This window comes from Pagrus pagrus (genome assembly GCF_965226575.1).
Source record: "Pagrus pagrus genome assembly, chromosome: 13".
Taxonomy (NCBI): domain Eukaryota; kingdom Metazoa; phylum Chordata; class Actinopteri; order Spariformes; family Sparidae; genus Pagrus; species Pagrus pagrus.
The window spans coordinates 29,608,795-29,627,976 of NC_140197.1; the positions used below are offsets into that span (position 1 = coordinate 29,608,795).

At 44.9% G+C, this 19,182-nt stretch overlaps 1 protein-coding gene across 11 annotated transcripts in view; it reads left to right on the top strand.

Annotated features, from left to right (window-relative positions):
* Positions 1 to 19,182, top strand: part of LOC311268360 (RNA binding protein fox-1 homolog 3-like) — a gene marked incomplete at its 3' end in the record, with an annotated part of 442,215 nt that overhangs the window by 408,572 nt on the left and 14,461 nt on the right. For 10 of the 11 annotated variants that reach the window (XM_084371969.1, XM_084371973.1, XM_084371972.1 and 7 more), the window contains 7 exons: positions 1,442 to 1,534; positions 2,327 to 2,387; positions 2,482 to 2,535; positions 9,167 to 9,299; positions 11,458 to 11,497; positions 13,807 to 13,865; positions 18,304 to 18,382. In XM_084371969.1, the coding sequence (XP_084228095.1) occupies positions 1,442 to 1,534; positions 2,327 to 2,387; positions 2,482 to 2,535; positions 9,167 to 9,299; positions 11,458 to 11,497; positions 13,807 to 13,865; positions 18,304 to 18,382 (519 nt within the window). Of the gene's footprint in view, positions 1 to 1,441; positions 1,535 to 2,326; positions 2,388 to 2,481; positions 2,536 to 9,166; positions 9,300 to 11,457; positions 11,498 to 13,806; positions 13,870 to 18,303; positions 18,383 to 19,182 lie in introns of those variants that run through there. The other variant, XM_084371967.1, reaches the window with a different exon arrangement.

The window sequence follows — 19,182 nt, forward strand, 5'->3', positions numbered from 1 at the left end:
CTCTGCCAGACAAGATTGAGCACCGGATAAACCTGCCTCCTCCGCCGTAACAAGCATTTATTGTTTGTGCCCTACAAAGCCATTACCCATGATGCCTCTCTCTCTCTCTCTCTCCCGCACCCCGTGTGCTACATAATGAACCTACCAGGCCATTAATAAACAATCTATTTCCTATGAAGCTTTGGCAATTTGCATTCAATATGTTTGTCTCCTTTGAAAAATGGTGGCTCCGCTCTCCCCTCTTGTAAGCTAATTATTTGTGCATGATAAAAAAAAAAAAAGATAGAGGGGGTAACCACAGTCGGGTGAATGTCCAAAGGATTAATTTTGCCCTCAATTCCTTTTTTGAATTTATTTCTTTATCTCTCTTTCCCCAAGGACAGGTCCCGTGTTATTTATGCTAGGAATAGCAGCCCCGGAGATCCTGTGTATGCATACGAGATCACACCGCTCGCCATCTCTCACATGTATTACATCCTCAAGCAATTATCAGGCAGCGCCGGCCATGCTCCCTCTTCCCCTGCCCGTACCTCTAGAAGTATATATAGAAACCAAAGGAATGGGACTTGTTTGGCCAGCATATCTTAATGCTTCCACTATAGAGCTCAGGTCCAGCATCCCAGTCCACATAACTCAAGCAAGTGACAAACCCCCCAGGGGAGCGGGGGAGACAGAGAGTTGTGGGGGGGGAGGGGAGGGAGATGGAAATGAGAGGTTGGGTATATTTTGGTCGGGGTTTAAAGTCAATATCCTCGCTCTTCTCTATCACAGAGGATGGTATTTGCGGTGACACCTTTCACTTTTTTCGCATCAATGGGCCGCTGTAATTCTGCATCCATAAAAATGTCCGACTTATTAGAGCAGTGCATTAGAAATAGTCAGAGATCAAGTTAACGTCTCTCCGCCGAGGATTCGCAGTCCTTCTCCCGCTGCCCACGTTCTTCAAAGGCAGACGGGCCGTTTGAGCGGCCGCGCTGCCGGAGTTGTGTAGATAATTATACGACTATTATGGCAGCTAACACAGTGTTTTGCATCCACGGCTTCCTGACATTCACCCATGGCACCGGTGCTGTGCTGTTTAATTGGGTAAAGCAGGCAGGTTTGTTGGTGTTGTTGTGTGAGGTCATGTCACCGTTATCCTCTCCTCCTCGGATCTCTCTGTTTGCTGTTTCCTGACGCCTCACTAACTGCCTCTAATTAATCTGGCTGCTTACAACTCGACTCTGCCGCCGCTGCTGCTCACCTACTCCTCTCTTCTCACCTCTCTTTCCCTTCTCTCCTCCCTTCCCCTTTCTTTTTCCTCTCTCTCTCTGTGTGTGCGTGTGTGTCTGAATGTGTGTGTCTGAATGTGTGTGTGTGTGTGTGTGTGTGTGTGTGTGTGTGTGTGTGTCCATCCTTCTCCCTTGTTTTTCTCTGCTGGTCTCTAACGTGGCGCTCTCAGGGCTTTGGGTTTGTAACTTTTGAAACAAGCACAGATGCTGATCGTGCACGGGAGAAACTAAACGGTACAATCGTAGAGGGACGCAAAATAGAGGTGCTTTCATTTCCCTTTTTTCAAATCTTTCTCTCCTTCCTGCCTGCTGCCTCCTACCTATAAACCCCTGGATTAGCATGTGGGTGCTGTGTGTGTGTGTGTGTGTGTGGAGATCTGCATCCCTGAATGTATGTGTGCCTGGATGCATGCATGCATAATGGTGCGTATAACTTGGTTCCTCAGTAGAAAATGTGGGATCCATACATGTCAACCTGAACACGCCAGTTGTCCATCATTACCTGACAATGCAGAATGAATGCATGCCATCATCCTCTGGGTTCCTGTCAAATCTGAGAAGACCTGCATCCCCCCTGTCACCATCGTTTAGTGTCGCCTGCTCTAATTCTGCTCTTGTTTACGACGAAGCCGAGCCCCCACTCAGTCATTCTCATCAGGTCAATAGAAGAAAAATCAAAGCACTGTCTGTGTTTTTCTTTTTGAATCCATTTGTTTATCCAACCAATTACTGAATTTGGAGGATGTTCCTTTTTTTTTTATTCATACCTGTGGGTAATTGGTGCATGCTTTCCCCTCTTCTTGCCAGTAATTTAATAATGTGTAAGAGAATTGAAACGATGAATAAATTCATGAAAAGGCTGAACCCAAACTCAATCACGCCAAAGTGCTACAAACATTTACATAATCATTTATTTATTTATCTATTATTTTATGAATTTTTGCCTTCAGTCGTCTTGGTTTGCTGCCTGCTTTTAGCCCATCAGACTGGATATCTGGTTAATACATGTGAAGGTCAGTGATAACGGGCTGTGTGTGTTTTGTTGCCTTGAACAGGTGAACAATGCAACAGCACGAGTGATGACAAACAAGAAAGTGGCCAACCCTTACACGAACGGTAAGAGCCCCAACCGGATCTTAAAACCATAAAAAATGATAACATTTCCATTTTGTTCTCGTTCTCAGTTGAGTGTTTTGTGTTTCCTCTGCAGGCTGGAAGCTGAATCCAGTGGTGGGAGCTGTCTACGGTCCTGAACTGTACGCCGGTAAGTCACCTCCAGCTCCCGCGGTTCGAATTCTTGAGTGTTTTTCGTTCTCTGCCTTCCACCACATGCACCGCACCGTACCTGAGGCCACTATCAGCCGCGGCCAATCCCAATCTGACCCCCTGAATTTCTACAATCGGGCTCATCCTGAACCTACTGAACATGAAATTCCCCTCAAATCAAAGTGAATCTGAGAGCGGCCCAGATAAGCAGTGGATGATCCAAGCCTCTCTGAGTGGCTGAGGGAGCCTGAGCCATTGTTTGCGCGGTGTGCAACTGTAAAGCTGGAAAAAAAAAAATGATTTCAAGAGCAAGCGCCCCTGCAACTGTTATCAGATTGTGGAGGCTGCTGCTGTGGATGGATTTGCCAAGTGCGCCAGATTGACTTTTACAGAGCTAACCGAATAAGGGAGATTGAGTGAGCGATATTGTTGGCACCTACCCTGTCGAAGGCCGCTATTCCTTCTGGTCTCAGTAATGGAGGAATGTGATGAGCTCAGTGGGGTTTTCCCTATCTCTCCCTGCCTCGACATGCCAGCTTTATTGCTGTATGTTATATGAACCCTTTGCATTTTAATGAGGGGGAAATGGTACTATTTCATTTGGAAGAAGTGCTGAGCACATCGCGCCACTTTAACGGCTTTCCTTTCTGCTCATTAGACTAAAATCTGTTCATTCCCCGGACAGCTTTACGGCGAACCTCTAAATAACTGTCCATGACAGAAAGCAGTCATCTATCATTTTTATTTCATCCCCAACCCCTCACCCTCTCCATGCCTCCTCCCCTGCCTCCCACACACCTCCTCCTCCTCCTCCTCCCCCCCTACACTCCCTTGATTTCGACTACTTCCCCCTGATAATTATGCACACACACACACACACACACACACACACACACACACACACACACACACACACACACACACACACACACACACACACAAACACGCTCTCATGCCTCTGTGGGTGCACATACACATACATAACGCCGTGGTCAGGTGGAATTTTCACTAAATTAAAAATCTGGACGTTAAGTAAGTCTTAACTTATATTAACAATCAGTCACTGACCCATATACACACACACACACACACACACACACACACACACACACACACACACACAACACTACCCCCTGACCAAACCAGACCAAAGCATTCCTGCACACAGAAATAGATAACCTATGTAGAACACAGACACTAATACATGTCCCCTCTTTCATGCACACTTTCTTCATTTTACACTCACACACACTCACGCACACACACACACTTCCCAAATCATCTCATAAATCAGAGGGAGTGTGGTCCACCACTCCAGGCAGGGGAAGCAGGAGGGGTTGGGTGATTTATTGGCTGCTAATTTTTCAAGTCGTCTTGACATGGCACTGGAGTTTGCCAAGCCTAAACGACAACATATGCTTGCCAGCTGGGAAGATGGGAAACATAAATAAGAGATACATTTTTTGAAACAAAAACCGCCCTGATGAGCAGCAAAAGGCCGTTTGAGCTCTTTAGAAAAAAACAAAAAAAAAGGCACACCCTGACCGCGAGCCTTCGACTGTGATGATCCATTCCTCTCAGGGAGGAAAAAAAAAGAAAACAAAAATCAGGTTCGCAGGATTCAGGACGTATTCCAAAATCATTATAGCTACAGTTAATATACTTTTGGTGGGAGTAAAATGGGATATAAAGGCGATTAATCACTGTTTATCAGTCCTCATTTCTGTGCGGGAGATCAGTGAAATTGGGAGCCATAAATCCTGGCTCGGTGACAGCACACTTCGTCTCCATTCGTCCTGGCGCTACAGGTTTATTGTCCTCAAAACCCATTCAGGAGAATGACGGATGAGAGCCTCATGCCGGCTCCTCGCTCTTAACCTCTTCCAGGGTAGATTGGCTCCTCCTACCGCTGGAGGAGGGTGGCGGTGAGGTGGGGCGGGGGGTGTGGAGTAGTCAGCAGGGTACAGGCATGCGGCGCCAACCCAGAGTCCATGTCCTCTGTTAGCACCGAACACCCAAACCTCCCCCAGAGCCCCGGTGGAGGGAGGAGGGGGGGTGGTGGTGGTCCAGGAAAGAGGAGCAAGGTGATTGGGTTCCCAGTCAAATGGAGGGATTGGCAATAAAACATGGCAATGGCACAAATCACAGTGTGTGGCAGCTGGTAGGCATCCAGCGTCTGCGCTCACCTTTGTCCTCTTTTACTGAGCGCTGATCTGGTTTACATGAAAAGTTTTGTAGAGCAAACCCCAGAATCTGTCCTCCTCCGCCTCGTCTATATATATCTGTTCATATATAACAAGGACCAGCTGACTGTCGTCGTCCTGGTCTGTTTTTATTTTATTAGAGACACGTGTTGACCTGTCTGTATATACAGGTTATATTTATATATGCAGGAGTGGGTGTGCAGCTGAAGATATACATCTTTATATGAAGTTTTAACTTATTGTTTCTGATAAGCATGTTCGTGTGCCGGCAGGGTTTGTTCAGATTACTTTCAAATGTAATCAGTTACTGACCACAAATTACATGGCAATGTTTGGAAAAAGTAATCTGAATACTTTATGTACTTTAGAGCTAAACTGATGCTGGATTTTTGGGGCAGATGCAGATACCGATACTAGGAAGTAAAAAGTTCCTTTTTCATTTATTCAGTCATTTATTTAAGTGACTCAAGACCATAATCAATATGGTATGAAGCACAAACACAACATTTAACAGTTACAAAACAACAGCACGGCCAAAATACAAATAATGTTACTTCAACAAAGGAAGGAAAAGCACCTGGTTTACAAATAACTTTCAGATAATCTGACTGTAATATCAAAGATACCAGAACAGCTTCACTGGTAATTTAGTAACTGTAAATCACTTTAACACTTCGTAAAGTAACGTTTCGTTTCAGACAACACTGGATTACTTCAAAATCAAACACTGAAAATTATTCACCTTATGCTAAAAACGTAGACGCTGCCACAAATATTCTTTTTTCTCTCTTTTAAAACATTTTAAATACAAATAAAACGCCTTCTGCATGTTGAGTATTTATATACACAGTACTGACACAAACTACGGCTGTACTGTTTGTACTCTCACTATTCATTATGTCAGGAGGTTTTGTTCCCGCTTTTTCTTTTTAATCCACGCGGGGGAATTTGCTCCTGTAGCGCAGAGAGGAGCACTTACTCAAAATCATCAATTTTCAATGTAAATAAAAAGGAATAAAAACTCCACAATCCACAGCTGCTGCTGCCTAAACTTTCCATCACGACACAAAACCTCTTTTTTCCCCTGTCAGGTCCACCACAAAGTGGAGCACTTGTCTAAGACATAGACATACTTTCCATGAGTTATCCAGTATGGGATGATTATTAAAGCCCAACCAATTTATCAGCATCCTTAGTAGCAAACCTCAGTCTTAAAGTGTTAAAGTATAGATAGAAAATGTACGTAAGTATCAAAAGTACAAGTCAAAGTAAACTATACATATATTTACATGTATGTATATACTGTATACTATCAGTCAGCTGATTTTTGGCCTGGCCTGTGTGGTTTTTTTTTAAATAAAATAATTTTAAAATGTGCTACTTGACTCTGACGCAGCAGTTAAAAATACATAATGCAGAGTGCAAGAATACAGAAGCAGACAATGGAAACCTTTAAATAAATTACAAGGACAGTACTTGAGTAGATGTACTTAGTTAGATGACGGCCTAATGCTTATAGTTGCTTACTTTTTGTAATCTGATTAGGTAATCCTGATTACATGTAATCTGTTACTACCAAACCCTGTATCTACACAGATGAAGAACATGTTTATCTTTGTGCACACATGTATCCGTGCATGTATGTGATCAAATATGAATCATTTCCAGATTTAAACTTACTTTGTCATTTATTACACTAAATAATAAATCCGTCACAGAGATGAATGTTGGATGAAAACATGCAGAAAAGGAGCTGAATGAAGAAGAAATCCATTGAGAGGCAGATCTGCTCGCAGTACATTCTGCACTGTGAGCTCTTTTTACCAGAATTGGCCAACTTTTCTGGATCCGTCCTCGTGTTGGATGTTTTCAGCACCGTGGACAGCTGCCACCTAGAAACCCCCTCTCATATGGTCGCTCCCCTCAGGCTAAACAGAGAGAGTCTCTCCTCTGCAGCTCCTTCCCGTGGAGACAGGAGATGAGAATTTTGTTCATTCACCAGTTCATATTTTGTGCTACAAAGGTGGAGTTTTCTTCAGGACGTGTGAGAAAAGCTACCAGCTGTGTAAATGACAGAAAAAGAAAGGCTAATTGCCATCTTAATATATGTAGACAGATCCTTTCATTGTCGGAGTGTACGTTAGGGGGATAATTAAGCTCCAGACTCTTGATTAGATTAAGCTGTTTTTGGTCCCCAGTGCGTGGATTAAGTGCTCATTGCCCGATGTATTTGAGCAGGAAGTATTAGAGAGATCAACCTTGTGGAAAATCAGATCTTTCTTTATGGGAGCCGGTTATGACCCCATCATTGGCACAGAGCTGGATTACCTCAGGTCCAACTGGCTCTGCAGGTATTGAGCTTCTCTCAAGTTGACACGTATGACATATGAGGTGCAGCGTGACCCCGCCGCCCTCCAGCGCATAACTCATATTTTCCCCCAGCCCCCCTCCCGGAAAAAGGTGTTTGACTTTGGTGGCTAGACCAGGTTTGTGCTCTCATACACCGTGGCTGTTGTTGCTTTTCACGGGCTTACCAAGGTGTGACAGTGCCTTTGATTTATGGGTTATTATTGAAGCAGTGTAGCCTATCGCCAACTCATTATAAGTTTACATTCACATACATCACCGCATGCATATTGCATACAAATTTCCAAAAAAGAAAGAAAAGAGGCAATTGGACTCTCTGGGGCCCAGAAATAGTAGTGATTTGTTAAGAGCAGGGCGGAAAAAAAAAACACACCTCGGAAACTATCAAAGAGGATTGTTTTTGCCCTTTAGCAACTGCGCTCAGATGTCCACTGCTCCAAAAAAAGAGACTAATTTAAATGTCAAGGTCAGCATTATAAATCACTTGGGGGAAAGGGGGCACCCTGCGAGTCCAGGCAGTCTATTGGTACGCTGGCAGCAAACAAAGTGCCATGCACCTTGGCGGGTGTGTTGAGGGGAGCTATGTGGGCGTTACCTGGCCAAATGAGACGCAGAGTTTGAATATGTGTGCGGACCCACTAATGGAGCGTGATGTTAATGGCAGAAGACATTAAACCTGGCTCTCTGTGTTTTTAAAAGCACCACTAATCTGTCTCCCTGTCAGCTTTATTGAAGCAGCGGGGCTCGGGTGTGCATCGTTCATTAGGGCGCTCACTGGCCTCGTCCACCTGCAGGGTTAACGCTGCGCACGGCACGGCAACGCCGGCACGTCAGGAACATATACGCCGTGATTATATACGAGCTACCATGGATCTTCATTGCAGTGGAGTTTATCTGCGATGGCGAGGGACTGCCTGCCGTCTTCTTTGTGGCAGCGGGTTCATTTGAAACACATTGGATTCATGTTATTAACCCCAACTGAGCCGCACCCCCACCCCAACAAGACCAGACAGGAGCCCCATCACACAGTGATGTCTGATTGGAGAAACTGAAGTGGTCGGTGATGAATTCACCCAAAACATGTGATGGAAATGAATAAAAAAAGAGTAAGGTGAGGGGAGGGTGATGAGGGGGCGTCGCTGGGGATGAAGAATAATGGGGATGACTGCGTTGTGATGGGCTGAGGGTGAGGAGCAGAGCGAAGGGGGGATGTGAGGGAATTTCGATTGCTGGAATAGAGGAGGCCAACTTAATCATGTCTGGAGTCCGGAGTGTTTGTATGCACCTCCACAGCTTGTAATCAGACAGCCACTGGACTGATTGAAGGTTAAGTAGAGAGCCGAGGATCACATCGTCTGTCCTCTAATCTGTGACCGCGGGCATTTTGTCGCACCATCACACCAACCTCTGACGCTTTCACCCCAGCCCTCCCGTTCGGATTCACCCGTAGCCGTCAGCAGAGGACATATGTAGCTGTGCGATTGGCTAAAGACGCTCCCAGATGGGTTTGGAGATGGGGGTCATGCTGAGGTTTGGGCCTTGGCTGTCCGGCCCATCTGCTCCATTTCCCCTTGGGGAAAGTTCTGAACATCTAGTCAGGTTGTTCAACAACATTCACCTCCCGTTTGACTCTCGCCAACACCTAGAAACGCCCTCTACCTCTCCCCCGTCCACCCTCCCACTGTTCTCCTCGCTGCTAGCCCATTGTGTCTAAACTATGCAAAAGCCGTGGTGCGAAACTAGTGGTATTGCATCCATTACCTGCCTATGCTTCAAGGCTGCCCCTCGCCAGGCATCAGGAAAGGATGCGTACAGCAAATGTGGATCCTTGCTGAGTACGGCACAAAGCAGCGAGCTGGGAAAGGGGAGAGTGCTCGATGAGGCGCACCTAGAAAAGATTAAATCTATTGTTTCCTTGTCTTCCCCATAATGCATTCTGTCATAGGGAAAGCAGTGCCACACGTCTCTCTCTAATGTATTCTGTCATAAGGTAAGCAATGCCAAGCCGAGGATGTTCTCTGAAAGTCATTTTCTCTTCTCTCGTGTGTTTCCTTCCAGTCACAGGGTTTCCCTACCCTGCCACAGGCGCTACGGTGGCCTACAGGGGTGCCCACTTGCGAGGTCGAGGGCGGGCTGTGTACAACACGTTCCGCACAGCTCCACCACCACCACCAATCCCAGCTTACGGAGCGTGAGTATCAGATACAGATCTATAACCTGAGTCCAGAAAACAACAATGAGCGCTTCAGACGTGAGCTTTAACGATTGATTGATGAGGAGTCAACTTTTTTGATAGTCGATTTATCTGTTGGAGTCATTTTTAGAAAACGAAGTCAAAAATCTTTGATTCCAGCTTCTTAAATATTAATTATTATATTAATATATTAATATTCTTTATGACAATAGGGTTGTTACAGTATAAATCAGAAAATAGCAGTTTCACTGTGTCAAGAAGTGATGACAACACACAAAATGTTGTGTCCAGACTGATGTTTTGCAGACAAAACAAGACATTTGGGGACATCATCTCGGGCTTTTACATTTTGTTATAGACCAAACAACTAATCGATTCAATAAATCAAGAAAATTATCAATAGATTAATCAATAATGAAAATAATTGTTAGTTGCTTTAGATAGGGCCAGACCTTTACTTGCAAGTGATCGGATCGATTTTTGTGTCCAGACATCACCGACCTATCAGCTTGTGTTGCTGTGGTAACAACGTAGGCGTCAGTATCTACATACAGTGTTGAGGTGACTTTCTAACACTAGAAGTGTGAGAAATGGAGATCCATCATCTGACAACAATCACACTAGAAAGTCATGGAGAGACAATTTTATTTCATCATGATTGTCCACAGTTCTCTGTGTTGTCTCCCACAAAGCTTTTCTCGTAGCAGCATCGATTCTGCAGCTTTCGTGACCCTTGAGTCAATGTTGTCGCTGTTGTGTTGCGTCGCGACCGGCAAAAATATCTGAAATCTGATATGAACACCAGAGCATCCGGACTGAGACGCATCTGTAGAAAACGGATTTGAATCGCATTTCAAACCACCTCTACAATCAGTTCGGATCTGATCTGTAAAAATTACATTTCATGTGTTTTTTTGCTGTCCAGACTTCGTAAAATCAATCTAGATATAAAAGGAAAAATAAAGAAAAAGGTTTGAATATAGCCTTAGTGTGTGACTGTACACGTGTTTGGAGTTGAACAAGCTGTAATTGCCGGTCGTTGTAATATTACAATTTCAAAGCAGATATTGATGTGATCATGTCTCAAGACCCTTGACTTCATGTTCAACAAGGAAGTCGGGTGATAAACGCCACATATAAGGTCCATTTATTGCTCTTTGTCCGTCTATTGCCTCATTTCTGTTGCAGTCGACGCAGAAACACGAGGATCTAGATGTTGCTTACCATGGCAACTGTAGAAGCTGTGAATCCTCAGAGCGTTTAGGTCAGCCCTCGTCGTTATAGGATTAGACCACGCATTGTCAACTATAGAAAACTGTTTAATTTAAAGAACAGAGTTAACTAATGTAGGTTTGTTTTACGTAATAATGCTGGTCTCAGGTTTCTGCAGACCATTTACTTTATAATCCCTCCTGGAGGTGTGTTTGGGGAGTAGAATCATTGTTGGTATCTAGGTATGTACTCTGCTCATCCTTATATTTGTACGCTGTCTGTTGACAAAGGAGGAACTAACAAAGCCACAGGGAGAGCTGTAGAGAGCTGAGATAGCGTATTACTGGGCAGATCTCACTGGACTGTGACCAGGGCCTATGCTGATCTCCTGGCTTTGTGCAGCGCTGCCTCACACTCGTCTCTTATCAGCAGTGGTCTGTGTGGCCGTGGGAGAGGTCTGACGGAGACCGGCCGAGGGCCCAGTATAGCTGTCTATCTGTGATTAGATCAGGATCCGTCTTACTGCAGAGAGACTCGCCGCTGAAGCCGGGAACTGGAAATCCCACGTCCCCTTTCCCCTCCCTCCCACTACGGGGCCCTTTGCTACTGATGGCAGCTGGTTGATTTATATAGCGGAGTCATGTGACGGAGCTCCTTCGCTGCCTTCTTTTGTCCTCCCCTCCTCTCCCTCGCCGCCACCAGCCCTCCTGACAACACTGCAGCAACTGGAAAGACAACAATTTTTACCAGAGCAGAAAATTGGACGGGGATGTGAAACGGTTGCACTTTTCCCTTTAATGTGTCATTCATTATTTGTGGTACAGTAGACTAAAGCTGCTGCGAGCTGACCCAACGGAGCCACGGAAGGTTGAAATAGTGAGAACATCAGTGGCACGTACGCCAAAATCAACTAACGCTCCTTTCCTGTTCTCTCCTTTCACAGGGTGGTGTACCAAGATGGCTTCTATGGTGCAGAGATCTATGTAAGTACAGTTGGCTTTTCCTCTCGCCTGCTTAGATGAAACAGAAGTAAAGCAGACAAAAAGCCCAGCCCTGGAGACAAAAACGTGATCTCCTCAGCCCCCAGCGTTCTCCCAGCCTCGCTGCCAAGCCGGCGTCGATTAGGCCTCTGTCTACTGTGCCAAGAAACCCAACAACAAAATTTAAAACCCCCTCAGCTCCTCCCTCCTCTCTCTCTTCTCCCTTCCTATGATCTCAGACTTTGGCAAAGAGGCAGACCCGGGCTCAGTGTCCCGTGTCAAGTTAGGTCATTTCTTACTTTAGATTTGTCTGGGTTTTTGAGGTGGCTTGTCTTCTGCAGCCCCTCCTCCCCATCTCCTCGCTACCCCTCTCCTGTGTTGTGTTTGTGTACACTCGGAGGGTTTGGCCGGGATATCCCTGCCTGCCCCCAGGGGGTCTGCGCGGGCCTGAGTGGAGCCGGTTCCTCCCAGCCATCACCGTGTGGGAGATAAGAGGAGCGGCAGCAGATAAAGGGATTAGCTGTCCCTCCGGAGCTGTCCGTGCAGGCAGGGTCACATCAGGGGCCGGCCCGGCTGCACGTCGCCCTTGACAGAGAAAAGAGCGGGCGCTGTGGAGATAATGCTGAAATTACCACGCTGCCCCACTTTGACATTAGTCCAAACGTTTGTGGGAGGATGTAATTTGTCCCTTTGATTCTGCTGCGTTTTTTTCCCCCCGCTCTGCCGTCTGCTGAGATAGCGAGATGACAGCGGGGCACGGCAGCAATGACAGTTGCCTCTCACTTTCACCCCGACGACGACCAGTGTCTGGGAACGAAACCCAGTGATATATGGCTTACACAGCAGCCCGCATGATAGGACAGTATTTCACTGTTTTTTATTGTGGCGACATCCACCACCGTAGACGAGACCGGGGCTGCGCTCTGAGTGATACTGTTTGTCTCTCACACTCGTTCAGCCACCTCCAGCTAAGTCCTGTACCCCACGTCCCCTGACCAAAGCCCGGCCAGGTCGGTCCATCACTCAACCCGTCATGCCAGCCCCTGGTGCTTTACTGCCATTAGTTTTGGCACTGGCCGCTGCACTGCTTCAGACTGGCTGAGTGTGCACGAAGGTCTCGAGCGACCAAGAGGAAGCCGTCCCTCAGCCCTCAGTGTCCCCCACAATCATTCAGTGGACACAGAAGCAGCTGGTTGATGTGTCGAAGCTTCGTCTTGGAAAACAGATGACCTGCTAATACATTAGCATGGAGGCAAACCGGATGGAAATATACACGCCACGCGTTGCATTCGCTCATACATATGCATGCGTGCACCTTCATGTCGAAACACACATGAGCGCACACATACATGAATGCACAAACACACACTCGGCACGACAAAATAACAAATGTGCTGCACTGTTGTGTGCAGGATTTGACAATGTGGGAGAGTGATTTATTGGTCCGTGTTTGTTCAGGCTGTTGCTGTAATCAGCGCAGTCCCAAGGCATGGCCGTCCCACAGGAAGTCATCTGCCTCGAGTGCAGCTACTTCCTGTCTCTGTGGAGGAAACCTTGAGGGGGAACTGGGGGGAGCGAGATTCAATCGTTGTGGCCCCTGACCTGATTTTCATGTGCAGCCGTGGCAGCGACCATCACACCGCTGCCTCTCCGTCGGACGTCTTTCCCCTTGAGTTTAAAAATGAATGAAAACATGCATTATTAAAAGCCACCTATCCACCGTATGGACGCAGATGGGCACACACTCCACTGGCACTAATAGAAAAACAGTGGGAGAACAGCTTCATTTTTCAAAGAGAGTAATAGCAGCACTCCACAATGAGGTCTTTAATTCCTTCCCCACTCTGGCAAATTAATACAGCGGTCCTGACTCTCCGACGGTCCGACCGTCTTCTGCCTTTCTTACTTCATTTGTGAGCCAGGGGGGTCGTGTTAGGGAAAAAAGGGGCTCTTCAATAATGAAGCAGCAGAACCTCCTCAATCTAAAAAAGGGGCTGAATGTGGGGCTCACGTGGCCTCTGTTATGCTGTTATGCTACTCTAGTGTGACAATGACTCGCTCCCCCCGAATATTCATTCATTTCCCAGTTGCCACCACTCGCTTAATACACCATATATCAAACAGCACCCTCTGGTGTCTGATAGGGACCCTGCAGTCGGGGTGATGACCAAACACTGTGCACTGACATTTAACTATTAAGGCAATTTAAAGCTCTACATGTGTATTGTTGTTTCCTTGTGTCTCTCAGATCTAACCTTTCTCTGCACAGGTTGAGCTTAATCATTGATTAACACTCTGGTATTCTTTTACAGGGTGGCTATGCAGCATACAGATTTGCCCAGCCCACCACCACCGCTGCTTACAGTGACAGGTGAGGAGCTCTTACATCTTTTTAATAAAGGGCTGAATTGAGAGATGTACCAGTGTGTAAAGTGTTACATGCTTCAGCAGAGCCACATCGTCCAGATTCAGTCAACCCTGAAAAAACGTAATTAGATTAATGTTTCTTTAATCTCTTGGGTCCATTTTGTGATTTTTTTGGGGGGGAGGATGTTTCCATCACGCACAAACAAAGTGATGCCACGTCAAGATTTCCTGCAAAGATCAAATGCAATTTAGAGCAGGAGAAAAAAAGAGCGTCTTCTTTAAGCTACGATTTTCTGTTCAAGACGACACAAAGAAATCCATCGCGGAGGAGAAAAGATTGCATTTTTTTACTCATCAGCAGTAGGCAGAGGAAACATAATGAGCTTAGAGAAAAATGATAAACATGTCTATATTATGTTCGACAAGCCATCTTTGTTAATGTGAACTTTTGATTTAGAGCAATAAGTTTGATCCTGCGGGCTGTCGGATGGAGGAAATGAATGAAGCTGAAGTAGAAATAGATGAGGAAGATTGAAGGAAAATGAGACTTTAATGCAACATCACAAACATCACAGAATAATATCAAATCAGGCTGCACGACAAGGTAAAAAAAAGGAAGAAGATGATATTGCGATTATTCTGACAGGTATTATGATTAGGGACGAGGACAATGTAAGATTTTATCACGAACTGCAATAAAAACACTCCGGATAAATTAACCGAACATCCTCCGGAGTGACTTTAAGAAAGCTGTCTAGCCTCATAATGTACAGTCGTACGTTAATTTCCCTGATTTATTTTTAAATTGCCGCTGAAGGAACTTGATCTTTCAGTCATCGACTGAAGGCACAACTTACACATTTTATCCCTCGTACACAAAAGTGAAACACAGTTGAGAAATACTCTGGATTTGAAACTAAAGGACAGCAGGGAGGTGAGATGCTCAACATTTATTTATCCTTTATTCATGCAGAAGAACTTTAAGATTCATTATTACCTTTAAGTTTGTGTTTTACTAAAAAAAAAAAGGTGTGTTTCCGTATAAAACTTAAGGTAAACTCATCCTAGTGTCCCTTTAATTTAGAGTCTAGTTACGACTGCGATATGAACTCACGATTAGAGGAAATGATTTTTTTTTGCATTGCAGCTTTCATTTCAACAAACATGTTCTCTTACATCTGCAGAACAAGATTAGTAGTCCAGGACATCTCTGCAAAAAAACAAACATTTTCTGCAGTTTCCATTAATTGTGCAGTCGTAGTTTTTTCACAGCTGAAGAACCAGAATGTAAATCTGATAAAACAAATGTTGAGTTCAGAGAAAAATGACAAACAACTTTATTATTCTGTTTGTTCTGAAAGGTCCTATTTGTTAGAAAAGTAGATTTTTGACTGTCGTGCCCAACTCATCAAAAACTTTGGGACCGACCCGACCTACAATCCCAAAGCGTCAGTATTTGACGTATTTAAACTTTTCTTACGAATAGGACCTTTAATATGAACTTTGACTGAGGACAACGAGTTGATCCTGCAGGCTGTCAAACATAAGACATGACTAACTGAAGTAGAGATAGAGTAAGGAGACCACGAGTCAAAATACTTCTATTTAGTATTTGTTTTTTCGGATTAAACTGCTTAAACAAGCTCGACAATTCCAGTGAAAAGTTGAATCTTTGTTCCTCTTCCTCTGCTTCGATGACAGCGTGCACTCGGAGCTTGCATGGACTCCACAAGTTTGTGCAAAAACCTGATAACCAGTGTTCTGTGACGTCACGACAAGCTTTGTGAAACACTGTCAAATAATGCTGGGATAACATAAGACATCAGGTTTTTACACAAACTTGTGGAGTCCATGCCAGCTTGAGTGCACGCTCTTATTAAAGTAAAAGGAGGAAATGCTGAGATATTAATGTTTCAGCTTTTCACTCAAACTGTAGAGCTTAAAAAAAAACCCCACTACAATCAAACTAATGGAATCAGACTTTAACTCTACTGTAGACGAAGAAGACTGAATGAAAATGAGGACAGAGCTTCAACGATTGGCTGTTAAGTAAAATGAATCGGCAGTTATTTTATAAATCGATTAATCAATCATTTTTGAAGGAAGAAAAAGTAAAAATTCTCTGATCAGCTTCTTAACTGTTAGTATTTTCTTTCCTCCTCTGTGACAGTAAACTGAATATCTTTGAGGACAAAACAGGACATTTTACGAACACAACAACTAATCGGTTAATCAAGAAAATAATCAACAGATTAATCTACAGTGAGAACAATAAGTTGCAGCCCTAAAAACAAACTTCAGCACCACACAAGTCTTTGAATAAGCATCACAGAATGATATCTAACAATATAAAAGCAGCGGGTTTGTGTTTCAGGTAATTAAAGCGTTTCCTTCATAACAATCGTAGATGAATAATGTAGATGATGGATGAGGCGCTGCTTCAACAGCGTGTTCTATATTTTCAATAATCTGCGTAGGTTATTTGGGGTTTTCTTGGGTTTTTTTTTTTTCTTCCTCTCCAGTTATCTTTTCTATTAGGAAAACCGCCGTCTTCTTTTTAGCTCGGAGCTAAAGAAGACAAAAAAAAAAAGACTAACCTTGTTGGACTCAATGAGAAAAGCAGTGATATATGTCGTGACTCTCTGCTTGTGATGGGAGAGTGGGTATATCACTGCGGTATTTATGAATGGCCTCAGGTCTGTGGAAGGGAGGTAGGGAGACGGAGGGAGAGAGAGGGAGAGGGGGAGAGATGGACCGGCAGGAACTCTATCACTTCTGAGTGATGTCACTCTGGTTCAGGTGTGCTCCGTTTGAGGAGGCGTCGCTGATTCATTTCGGCCCCTGAAAGCCGTTGTCAGCCGGGATGTGGGCTGGTTTGGGAATCTAATCTGGGAAGGATTGAGCATGTCACTTGTGATAACGTACACCCTGCCTGAGAGCCTGAAGATCATATCGATAATGTAAGATTTATCAGGCCTCGCCGCGGCTCGAATTATGAGCAGCCGTGCTCGGCGAGAGCAGAAATTGGACAGCAGCTTTTTTTTTTTCCTCTCTCTCTCAGAGTGATTTAATTCCTGTTTCTCTTGCCTATACTTTTCCCTGAGATTTAATGTAATTCGCCCCCAAGTTGTTTGTTTTGCTTTGTCTGTTTGTTTCCTTTTGAATAAGCGGTCATGCCCATTGGATCAATAAGGGTTTGTCGGTATTGTCTCAGCAATACCTTATCAGACTTAACCGCGGAGCAGTCAGCCAATCATAAAAAGAGGTCACCGGGATTGTGAAAGGCGTGTGAAACCCTGCAAAATATGAAACATTTATTATCTGAAAAGCCTACAGTGCTCACCGGCTGCATTACCAAAGCCCTCTAAGTAACTAAAACCAGTGAGTGTGATGCATCAGAGGAGCCTTGTGAGGAGCCCGTCACATTGGAGGGACCCTGCTGGCTTCCAATCAGCTCTGTGGAGGCTGTGTGACATTGCACAGGGTGGTTTGACCTGCTGGTCGTCAGCAGTGCCACTCTGGCGAGAGTCATTTTGTAGATATATTAGCCTTAGAGGGCCTGTGGGGTTCGGTGCTCACTGAAGATAAGAGGACCACGGAGACTTCCCCTGACCATCTCATGGCACCGGCCTCCTCCCCAGGGAGCCCAGACAGCCTTTTCTGATTTCACGTCCTGCTCACTGACCTTGGGTGCTGCTGGACTTAAATGGGCCGAGCCATATTTAGATCTTATATAACTCGATGTAGCTCATGCGAAAGGCATGAGCGCTGTATGTCTTGTTGTCTCCTTTAGGAGAATTTCCTCCTCTCTCCACTTCTTCTTCTTCTTCTTTTTTTTTTTTTTTTTTTTATTCCTGGTTGATTTGGTGCCCTCAGTCCTTGGCTGGGTGTGCCTTATCTGCTCCATGCAGACCCTCATTTGCAAGCGAGCATTGAAAAAAAAAAAAAAAAAGGGAAGTAAATAGAGGAATATGTGAAGTCGAATAAATAAATAAATAAAGCAGACACATCTTGTCCTGTCTCAGAAGGAAATTGGAAGGATTAGTTCCAAACCAGCAACAATGAAAAGACAGGGGCGTGAGCCCAGTGTGCAGCCTGGGTAAACAAGAACAGGGTGAGAGACCAAGCCCTCCGGCACCGACTGTGGTGCCTCTGCATCCTTCTTCCTCTGTCTCTCTCCGTGCTCATTACCTATTCTATCCAACTAATCAAGATGACAATGAAAAGACAAGTATAATTCACCAACCTTTGAACTCCCCTTTTTGAACCACCTTGTATAATGTAGGAAGCCCAGGAGGCCGAGGAGGGAAATAATTGATTGTGTTAGAGACATGAAAGAGTTGACTTGAGGGGTTGAGCATTAAACAAGCATGCATAAATGTTCTGCTCTCCTAGTCAATGATAGATCAATGACCGTGTTCTCTGTGCCTCCCGTTGTGCAGCTATGGCAGAGTCTATGCAACAGCAGACCCCTACCACCACACGATTGGCCCTGCTGCCACATACAGTGTGGGGACTATGGTAAGTCTTTGAGAGCGCCGCCCGTTTCTGTGTGCACCCCGTGTGAAACATCACAACACGAGCACACACACACACACACACACACACACGACTCACACTCCAAAAATAAAGACCAGAGGCTGCAGCAGTCGCTGGTTTTTATTTATGTGTTTATTCATCAATTGATTTAGTTTTTTGTCATGCTATCTGGCACACCCTGCTGGAGCTGAGCAGTACTGTAAAAACCCCGGCATGTGGAAAGTGGCTCAGACATTTAGTGCAACAAAACTTACGTTACGCCACGCAATGCTCACCTCATGCAACATTAATTTGACACGAGTTCCTCCTGAAATGAGAATGAGTGATTACTGCAGCGTGTTTTTCCTTTAACACAAACTTTGCATCTTACATAACAAACTACATTTCTGTTCATTCTACACCACTCAATTCGCTGCAGAGTGAGTTGGTTCATCATCTTTATTTTTTTTCCCATTCAGCCAAACCAAACTTGAAGGGATGAAGTTGAATTGTTAATGTCTGTTTTTAGCTAGCTTTTGCAGCTACTGTAACATCAAAGATGAAAAGTGATGATGAATAAAAGAGCATCTTTTTTGAAACAGAGAGAGAGTTTCTCTTTGGTTTTTGTGTTATGATGATGAGGGGATGGGACCGGCCTCACAGACCAAACCTAGAGATTAAGGACCATCAAACGCATGCAGCAGTGTGCCGTGGGACATAAAAGAGAGAGCGAGACGGAGGGAGGGAGTTGTCTCGCCCTCCCCTCCTTGCCCACAAGCTTGATCGGAGGCGTGCTCTCTGCT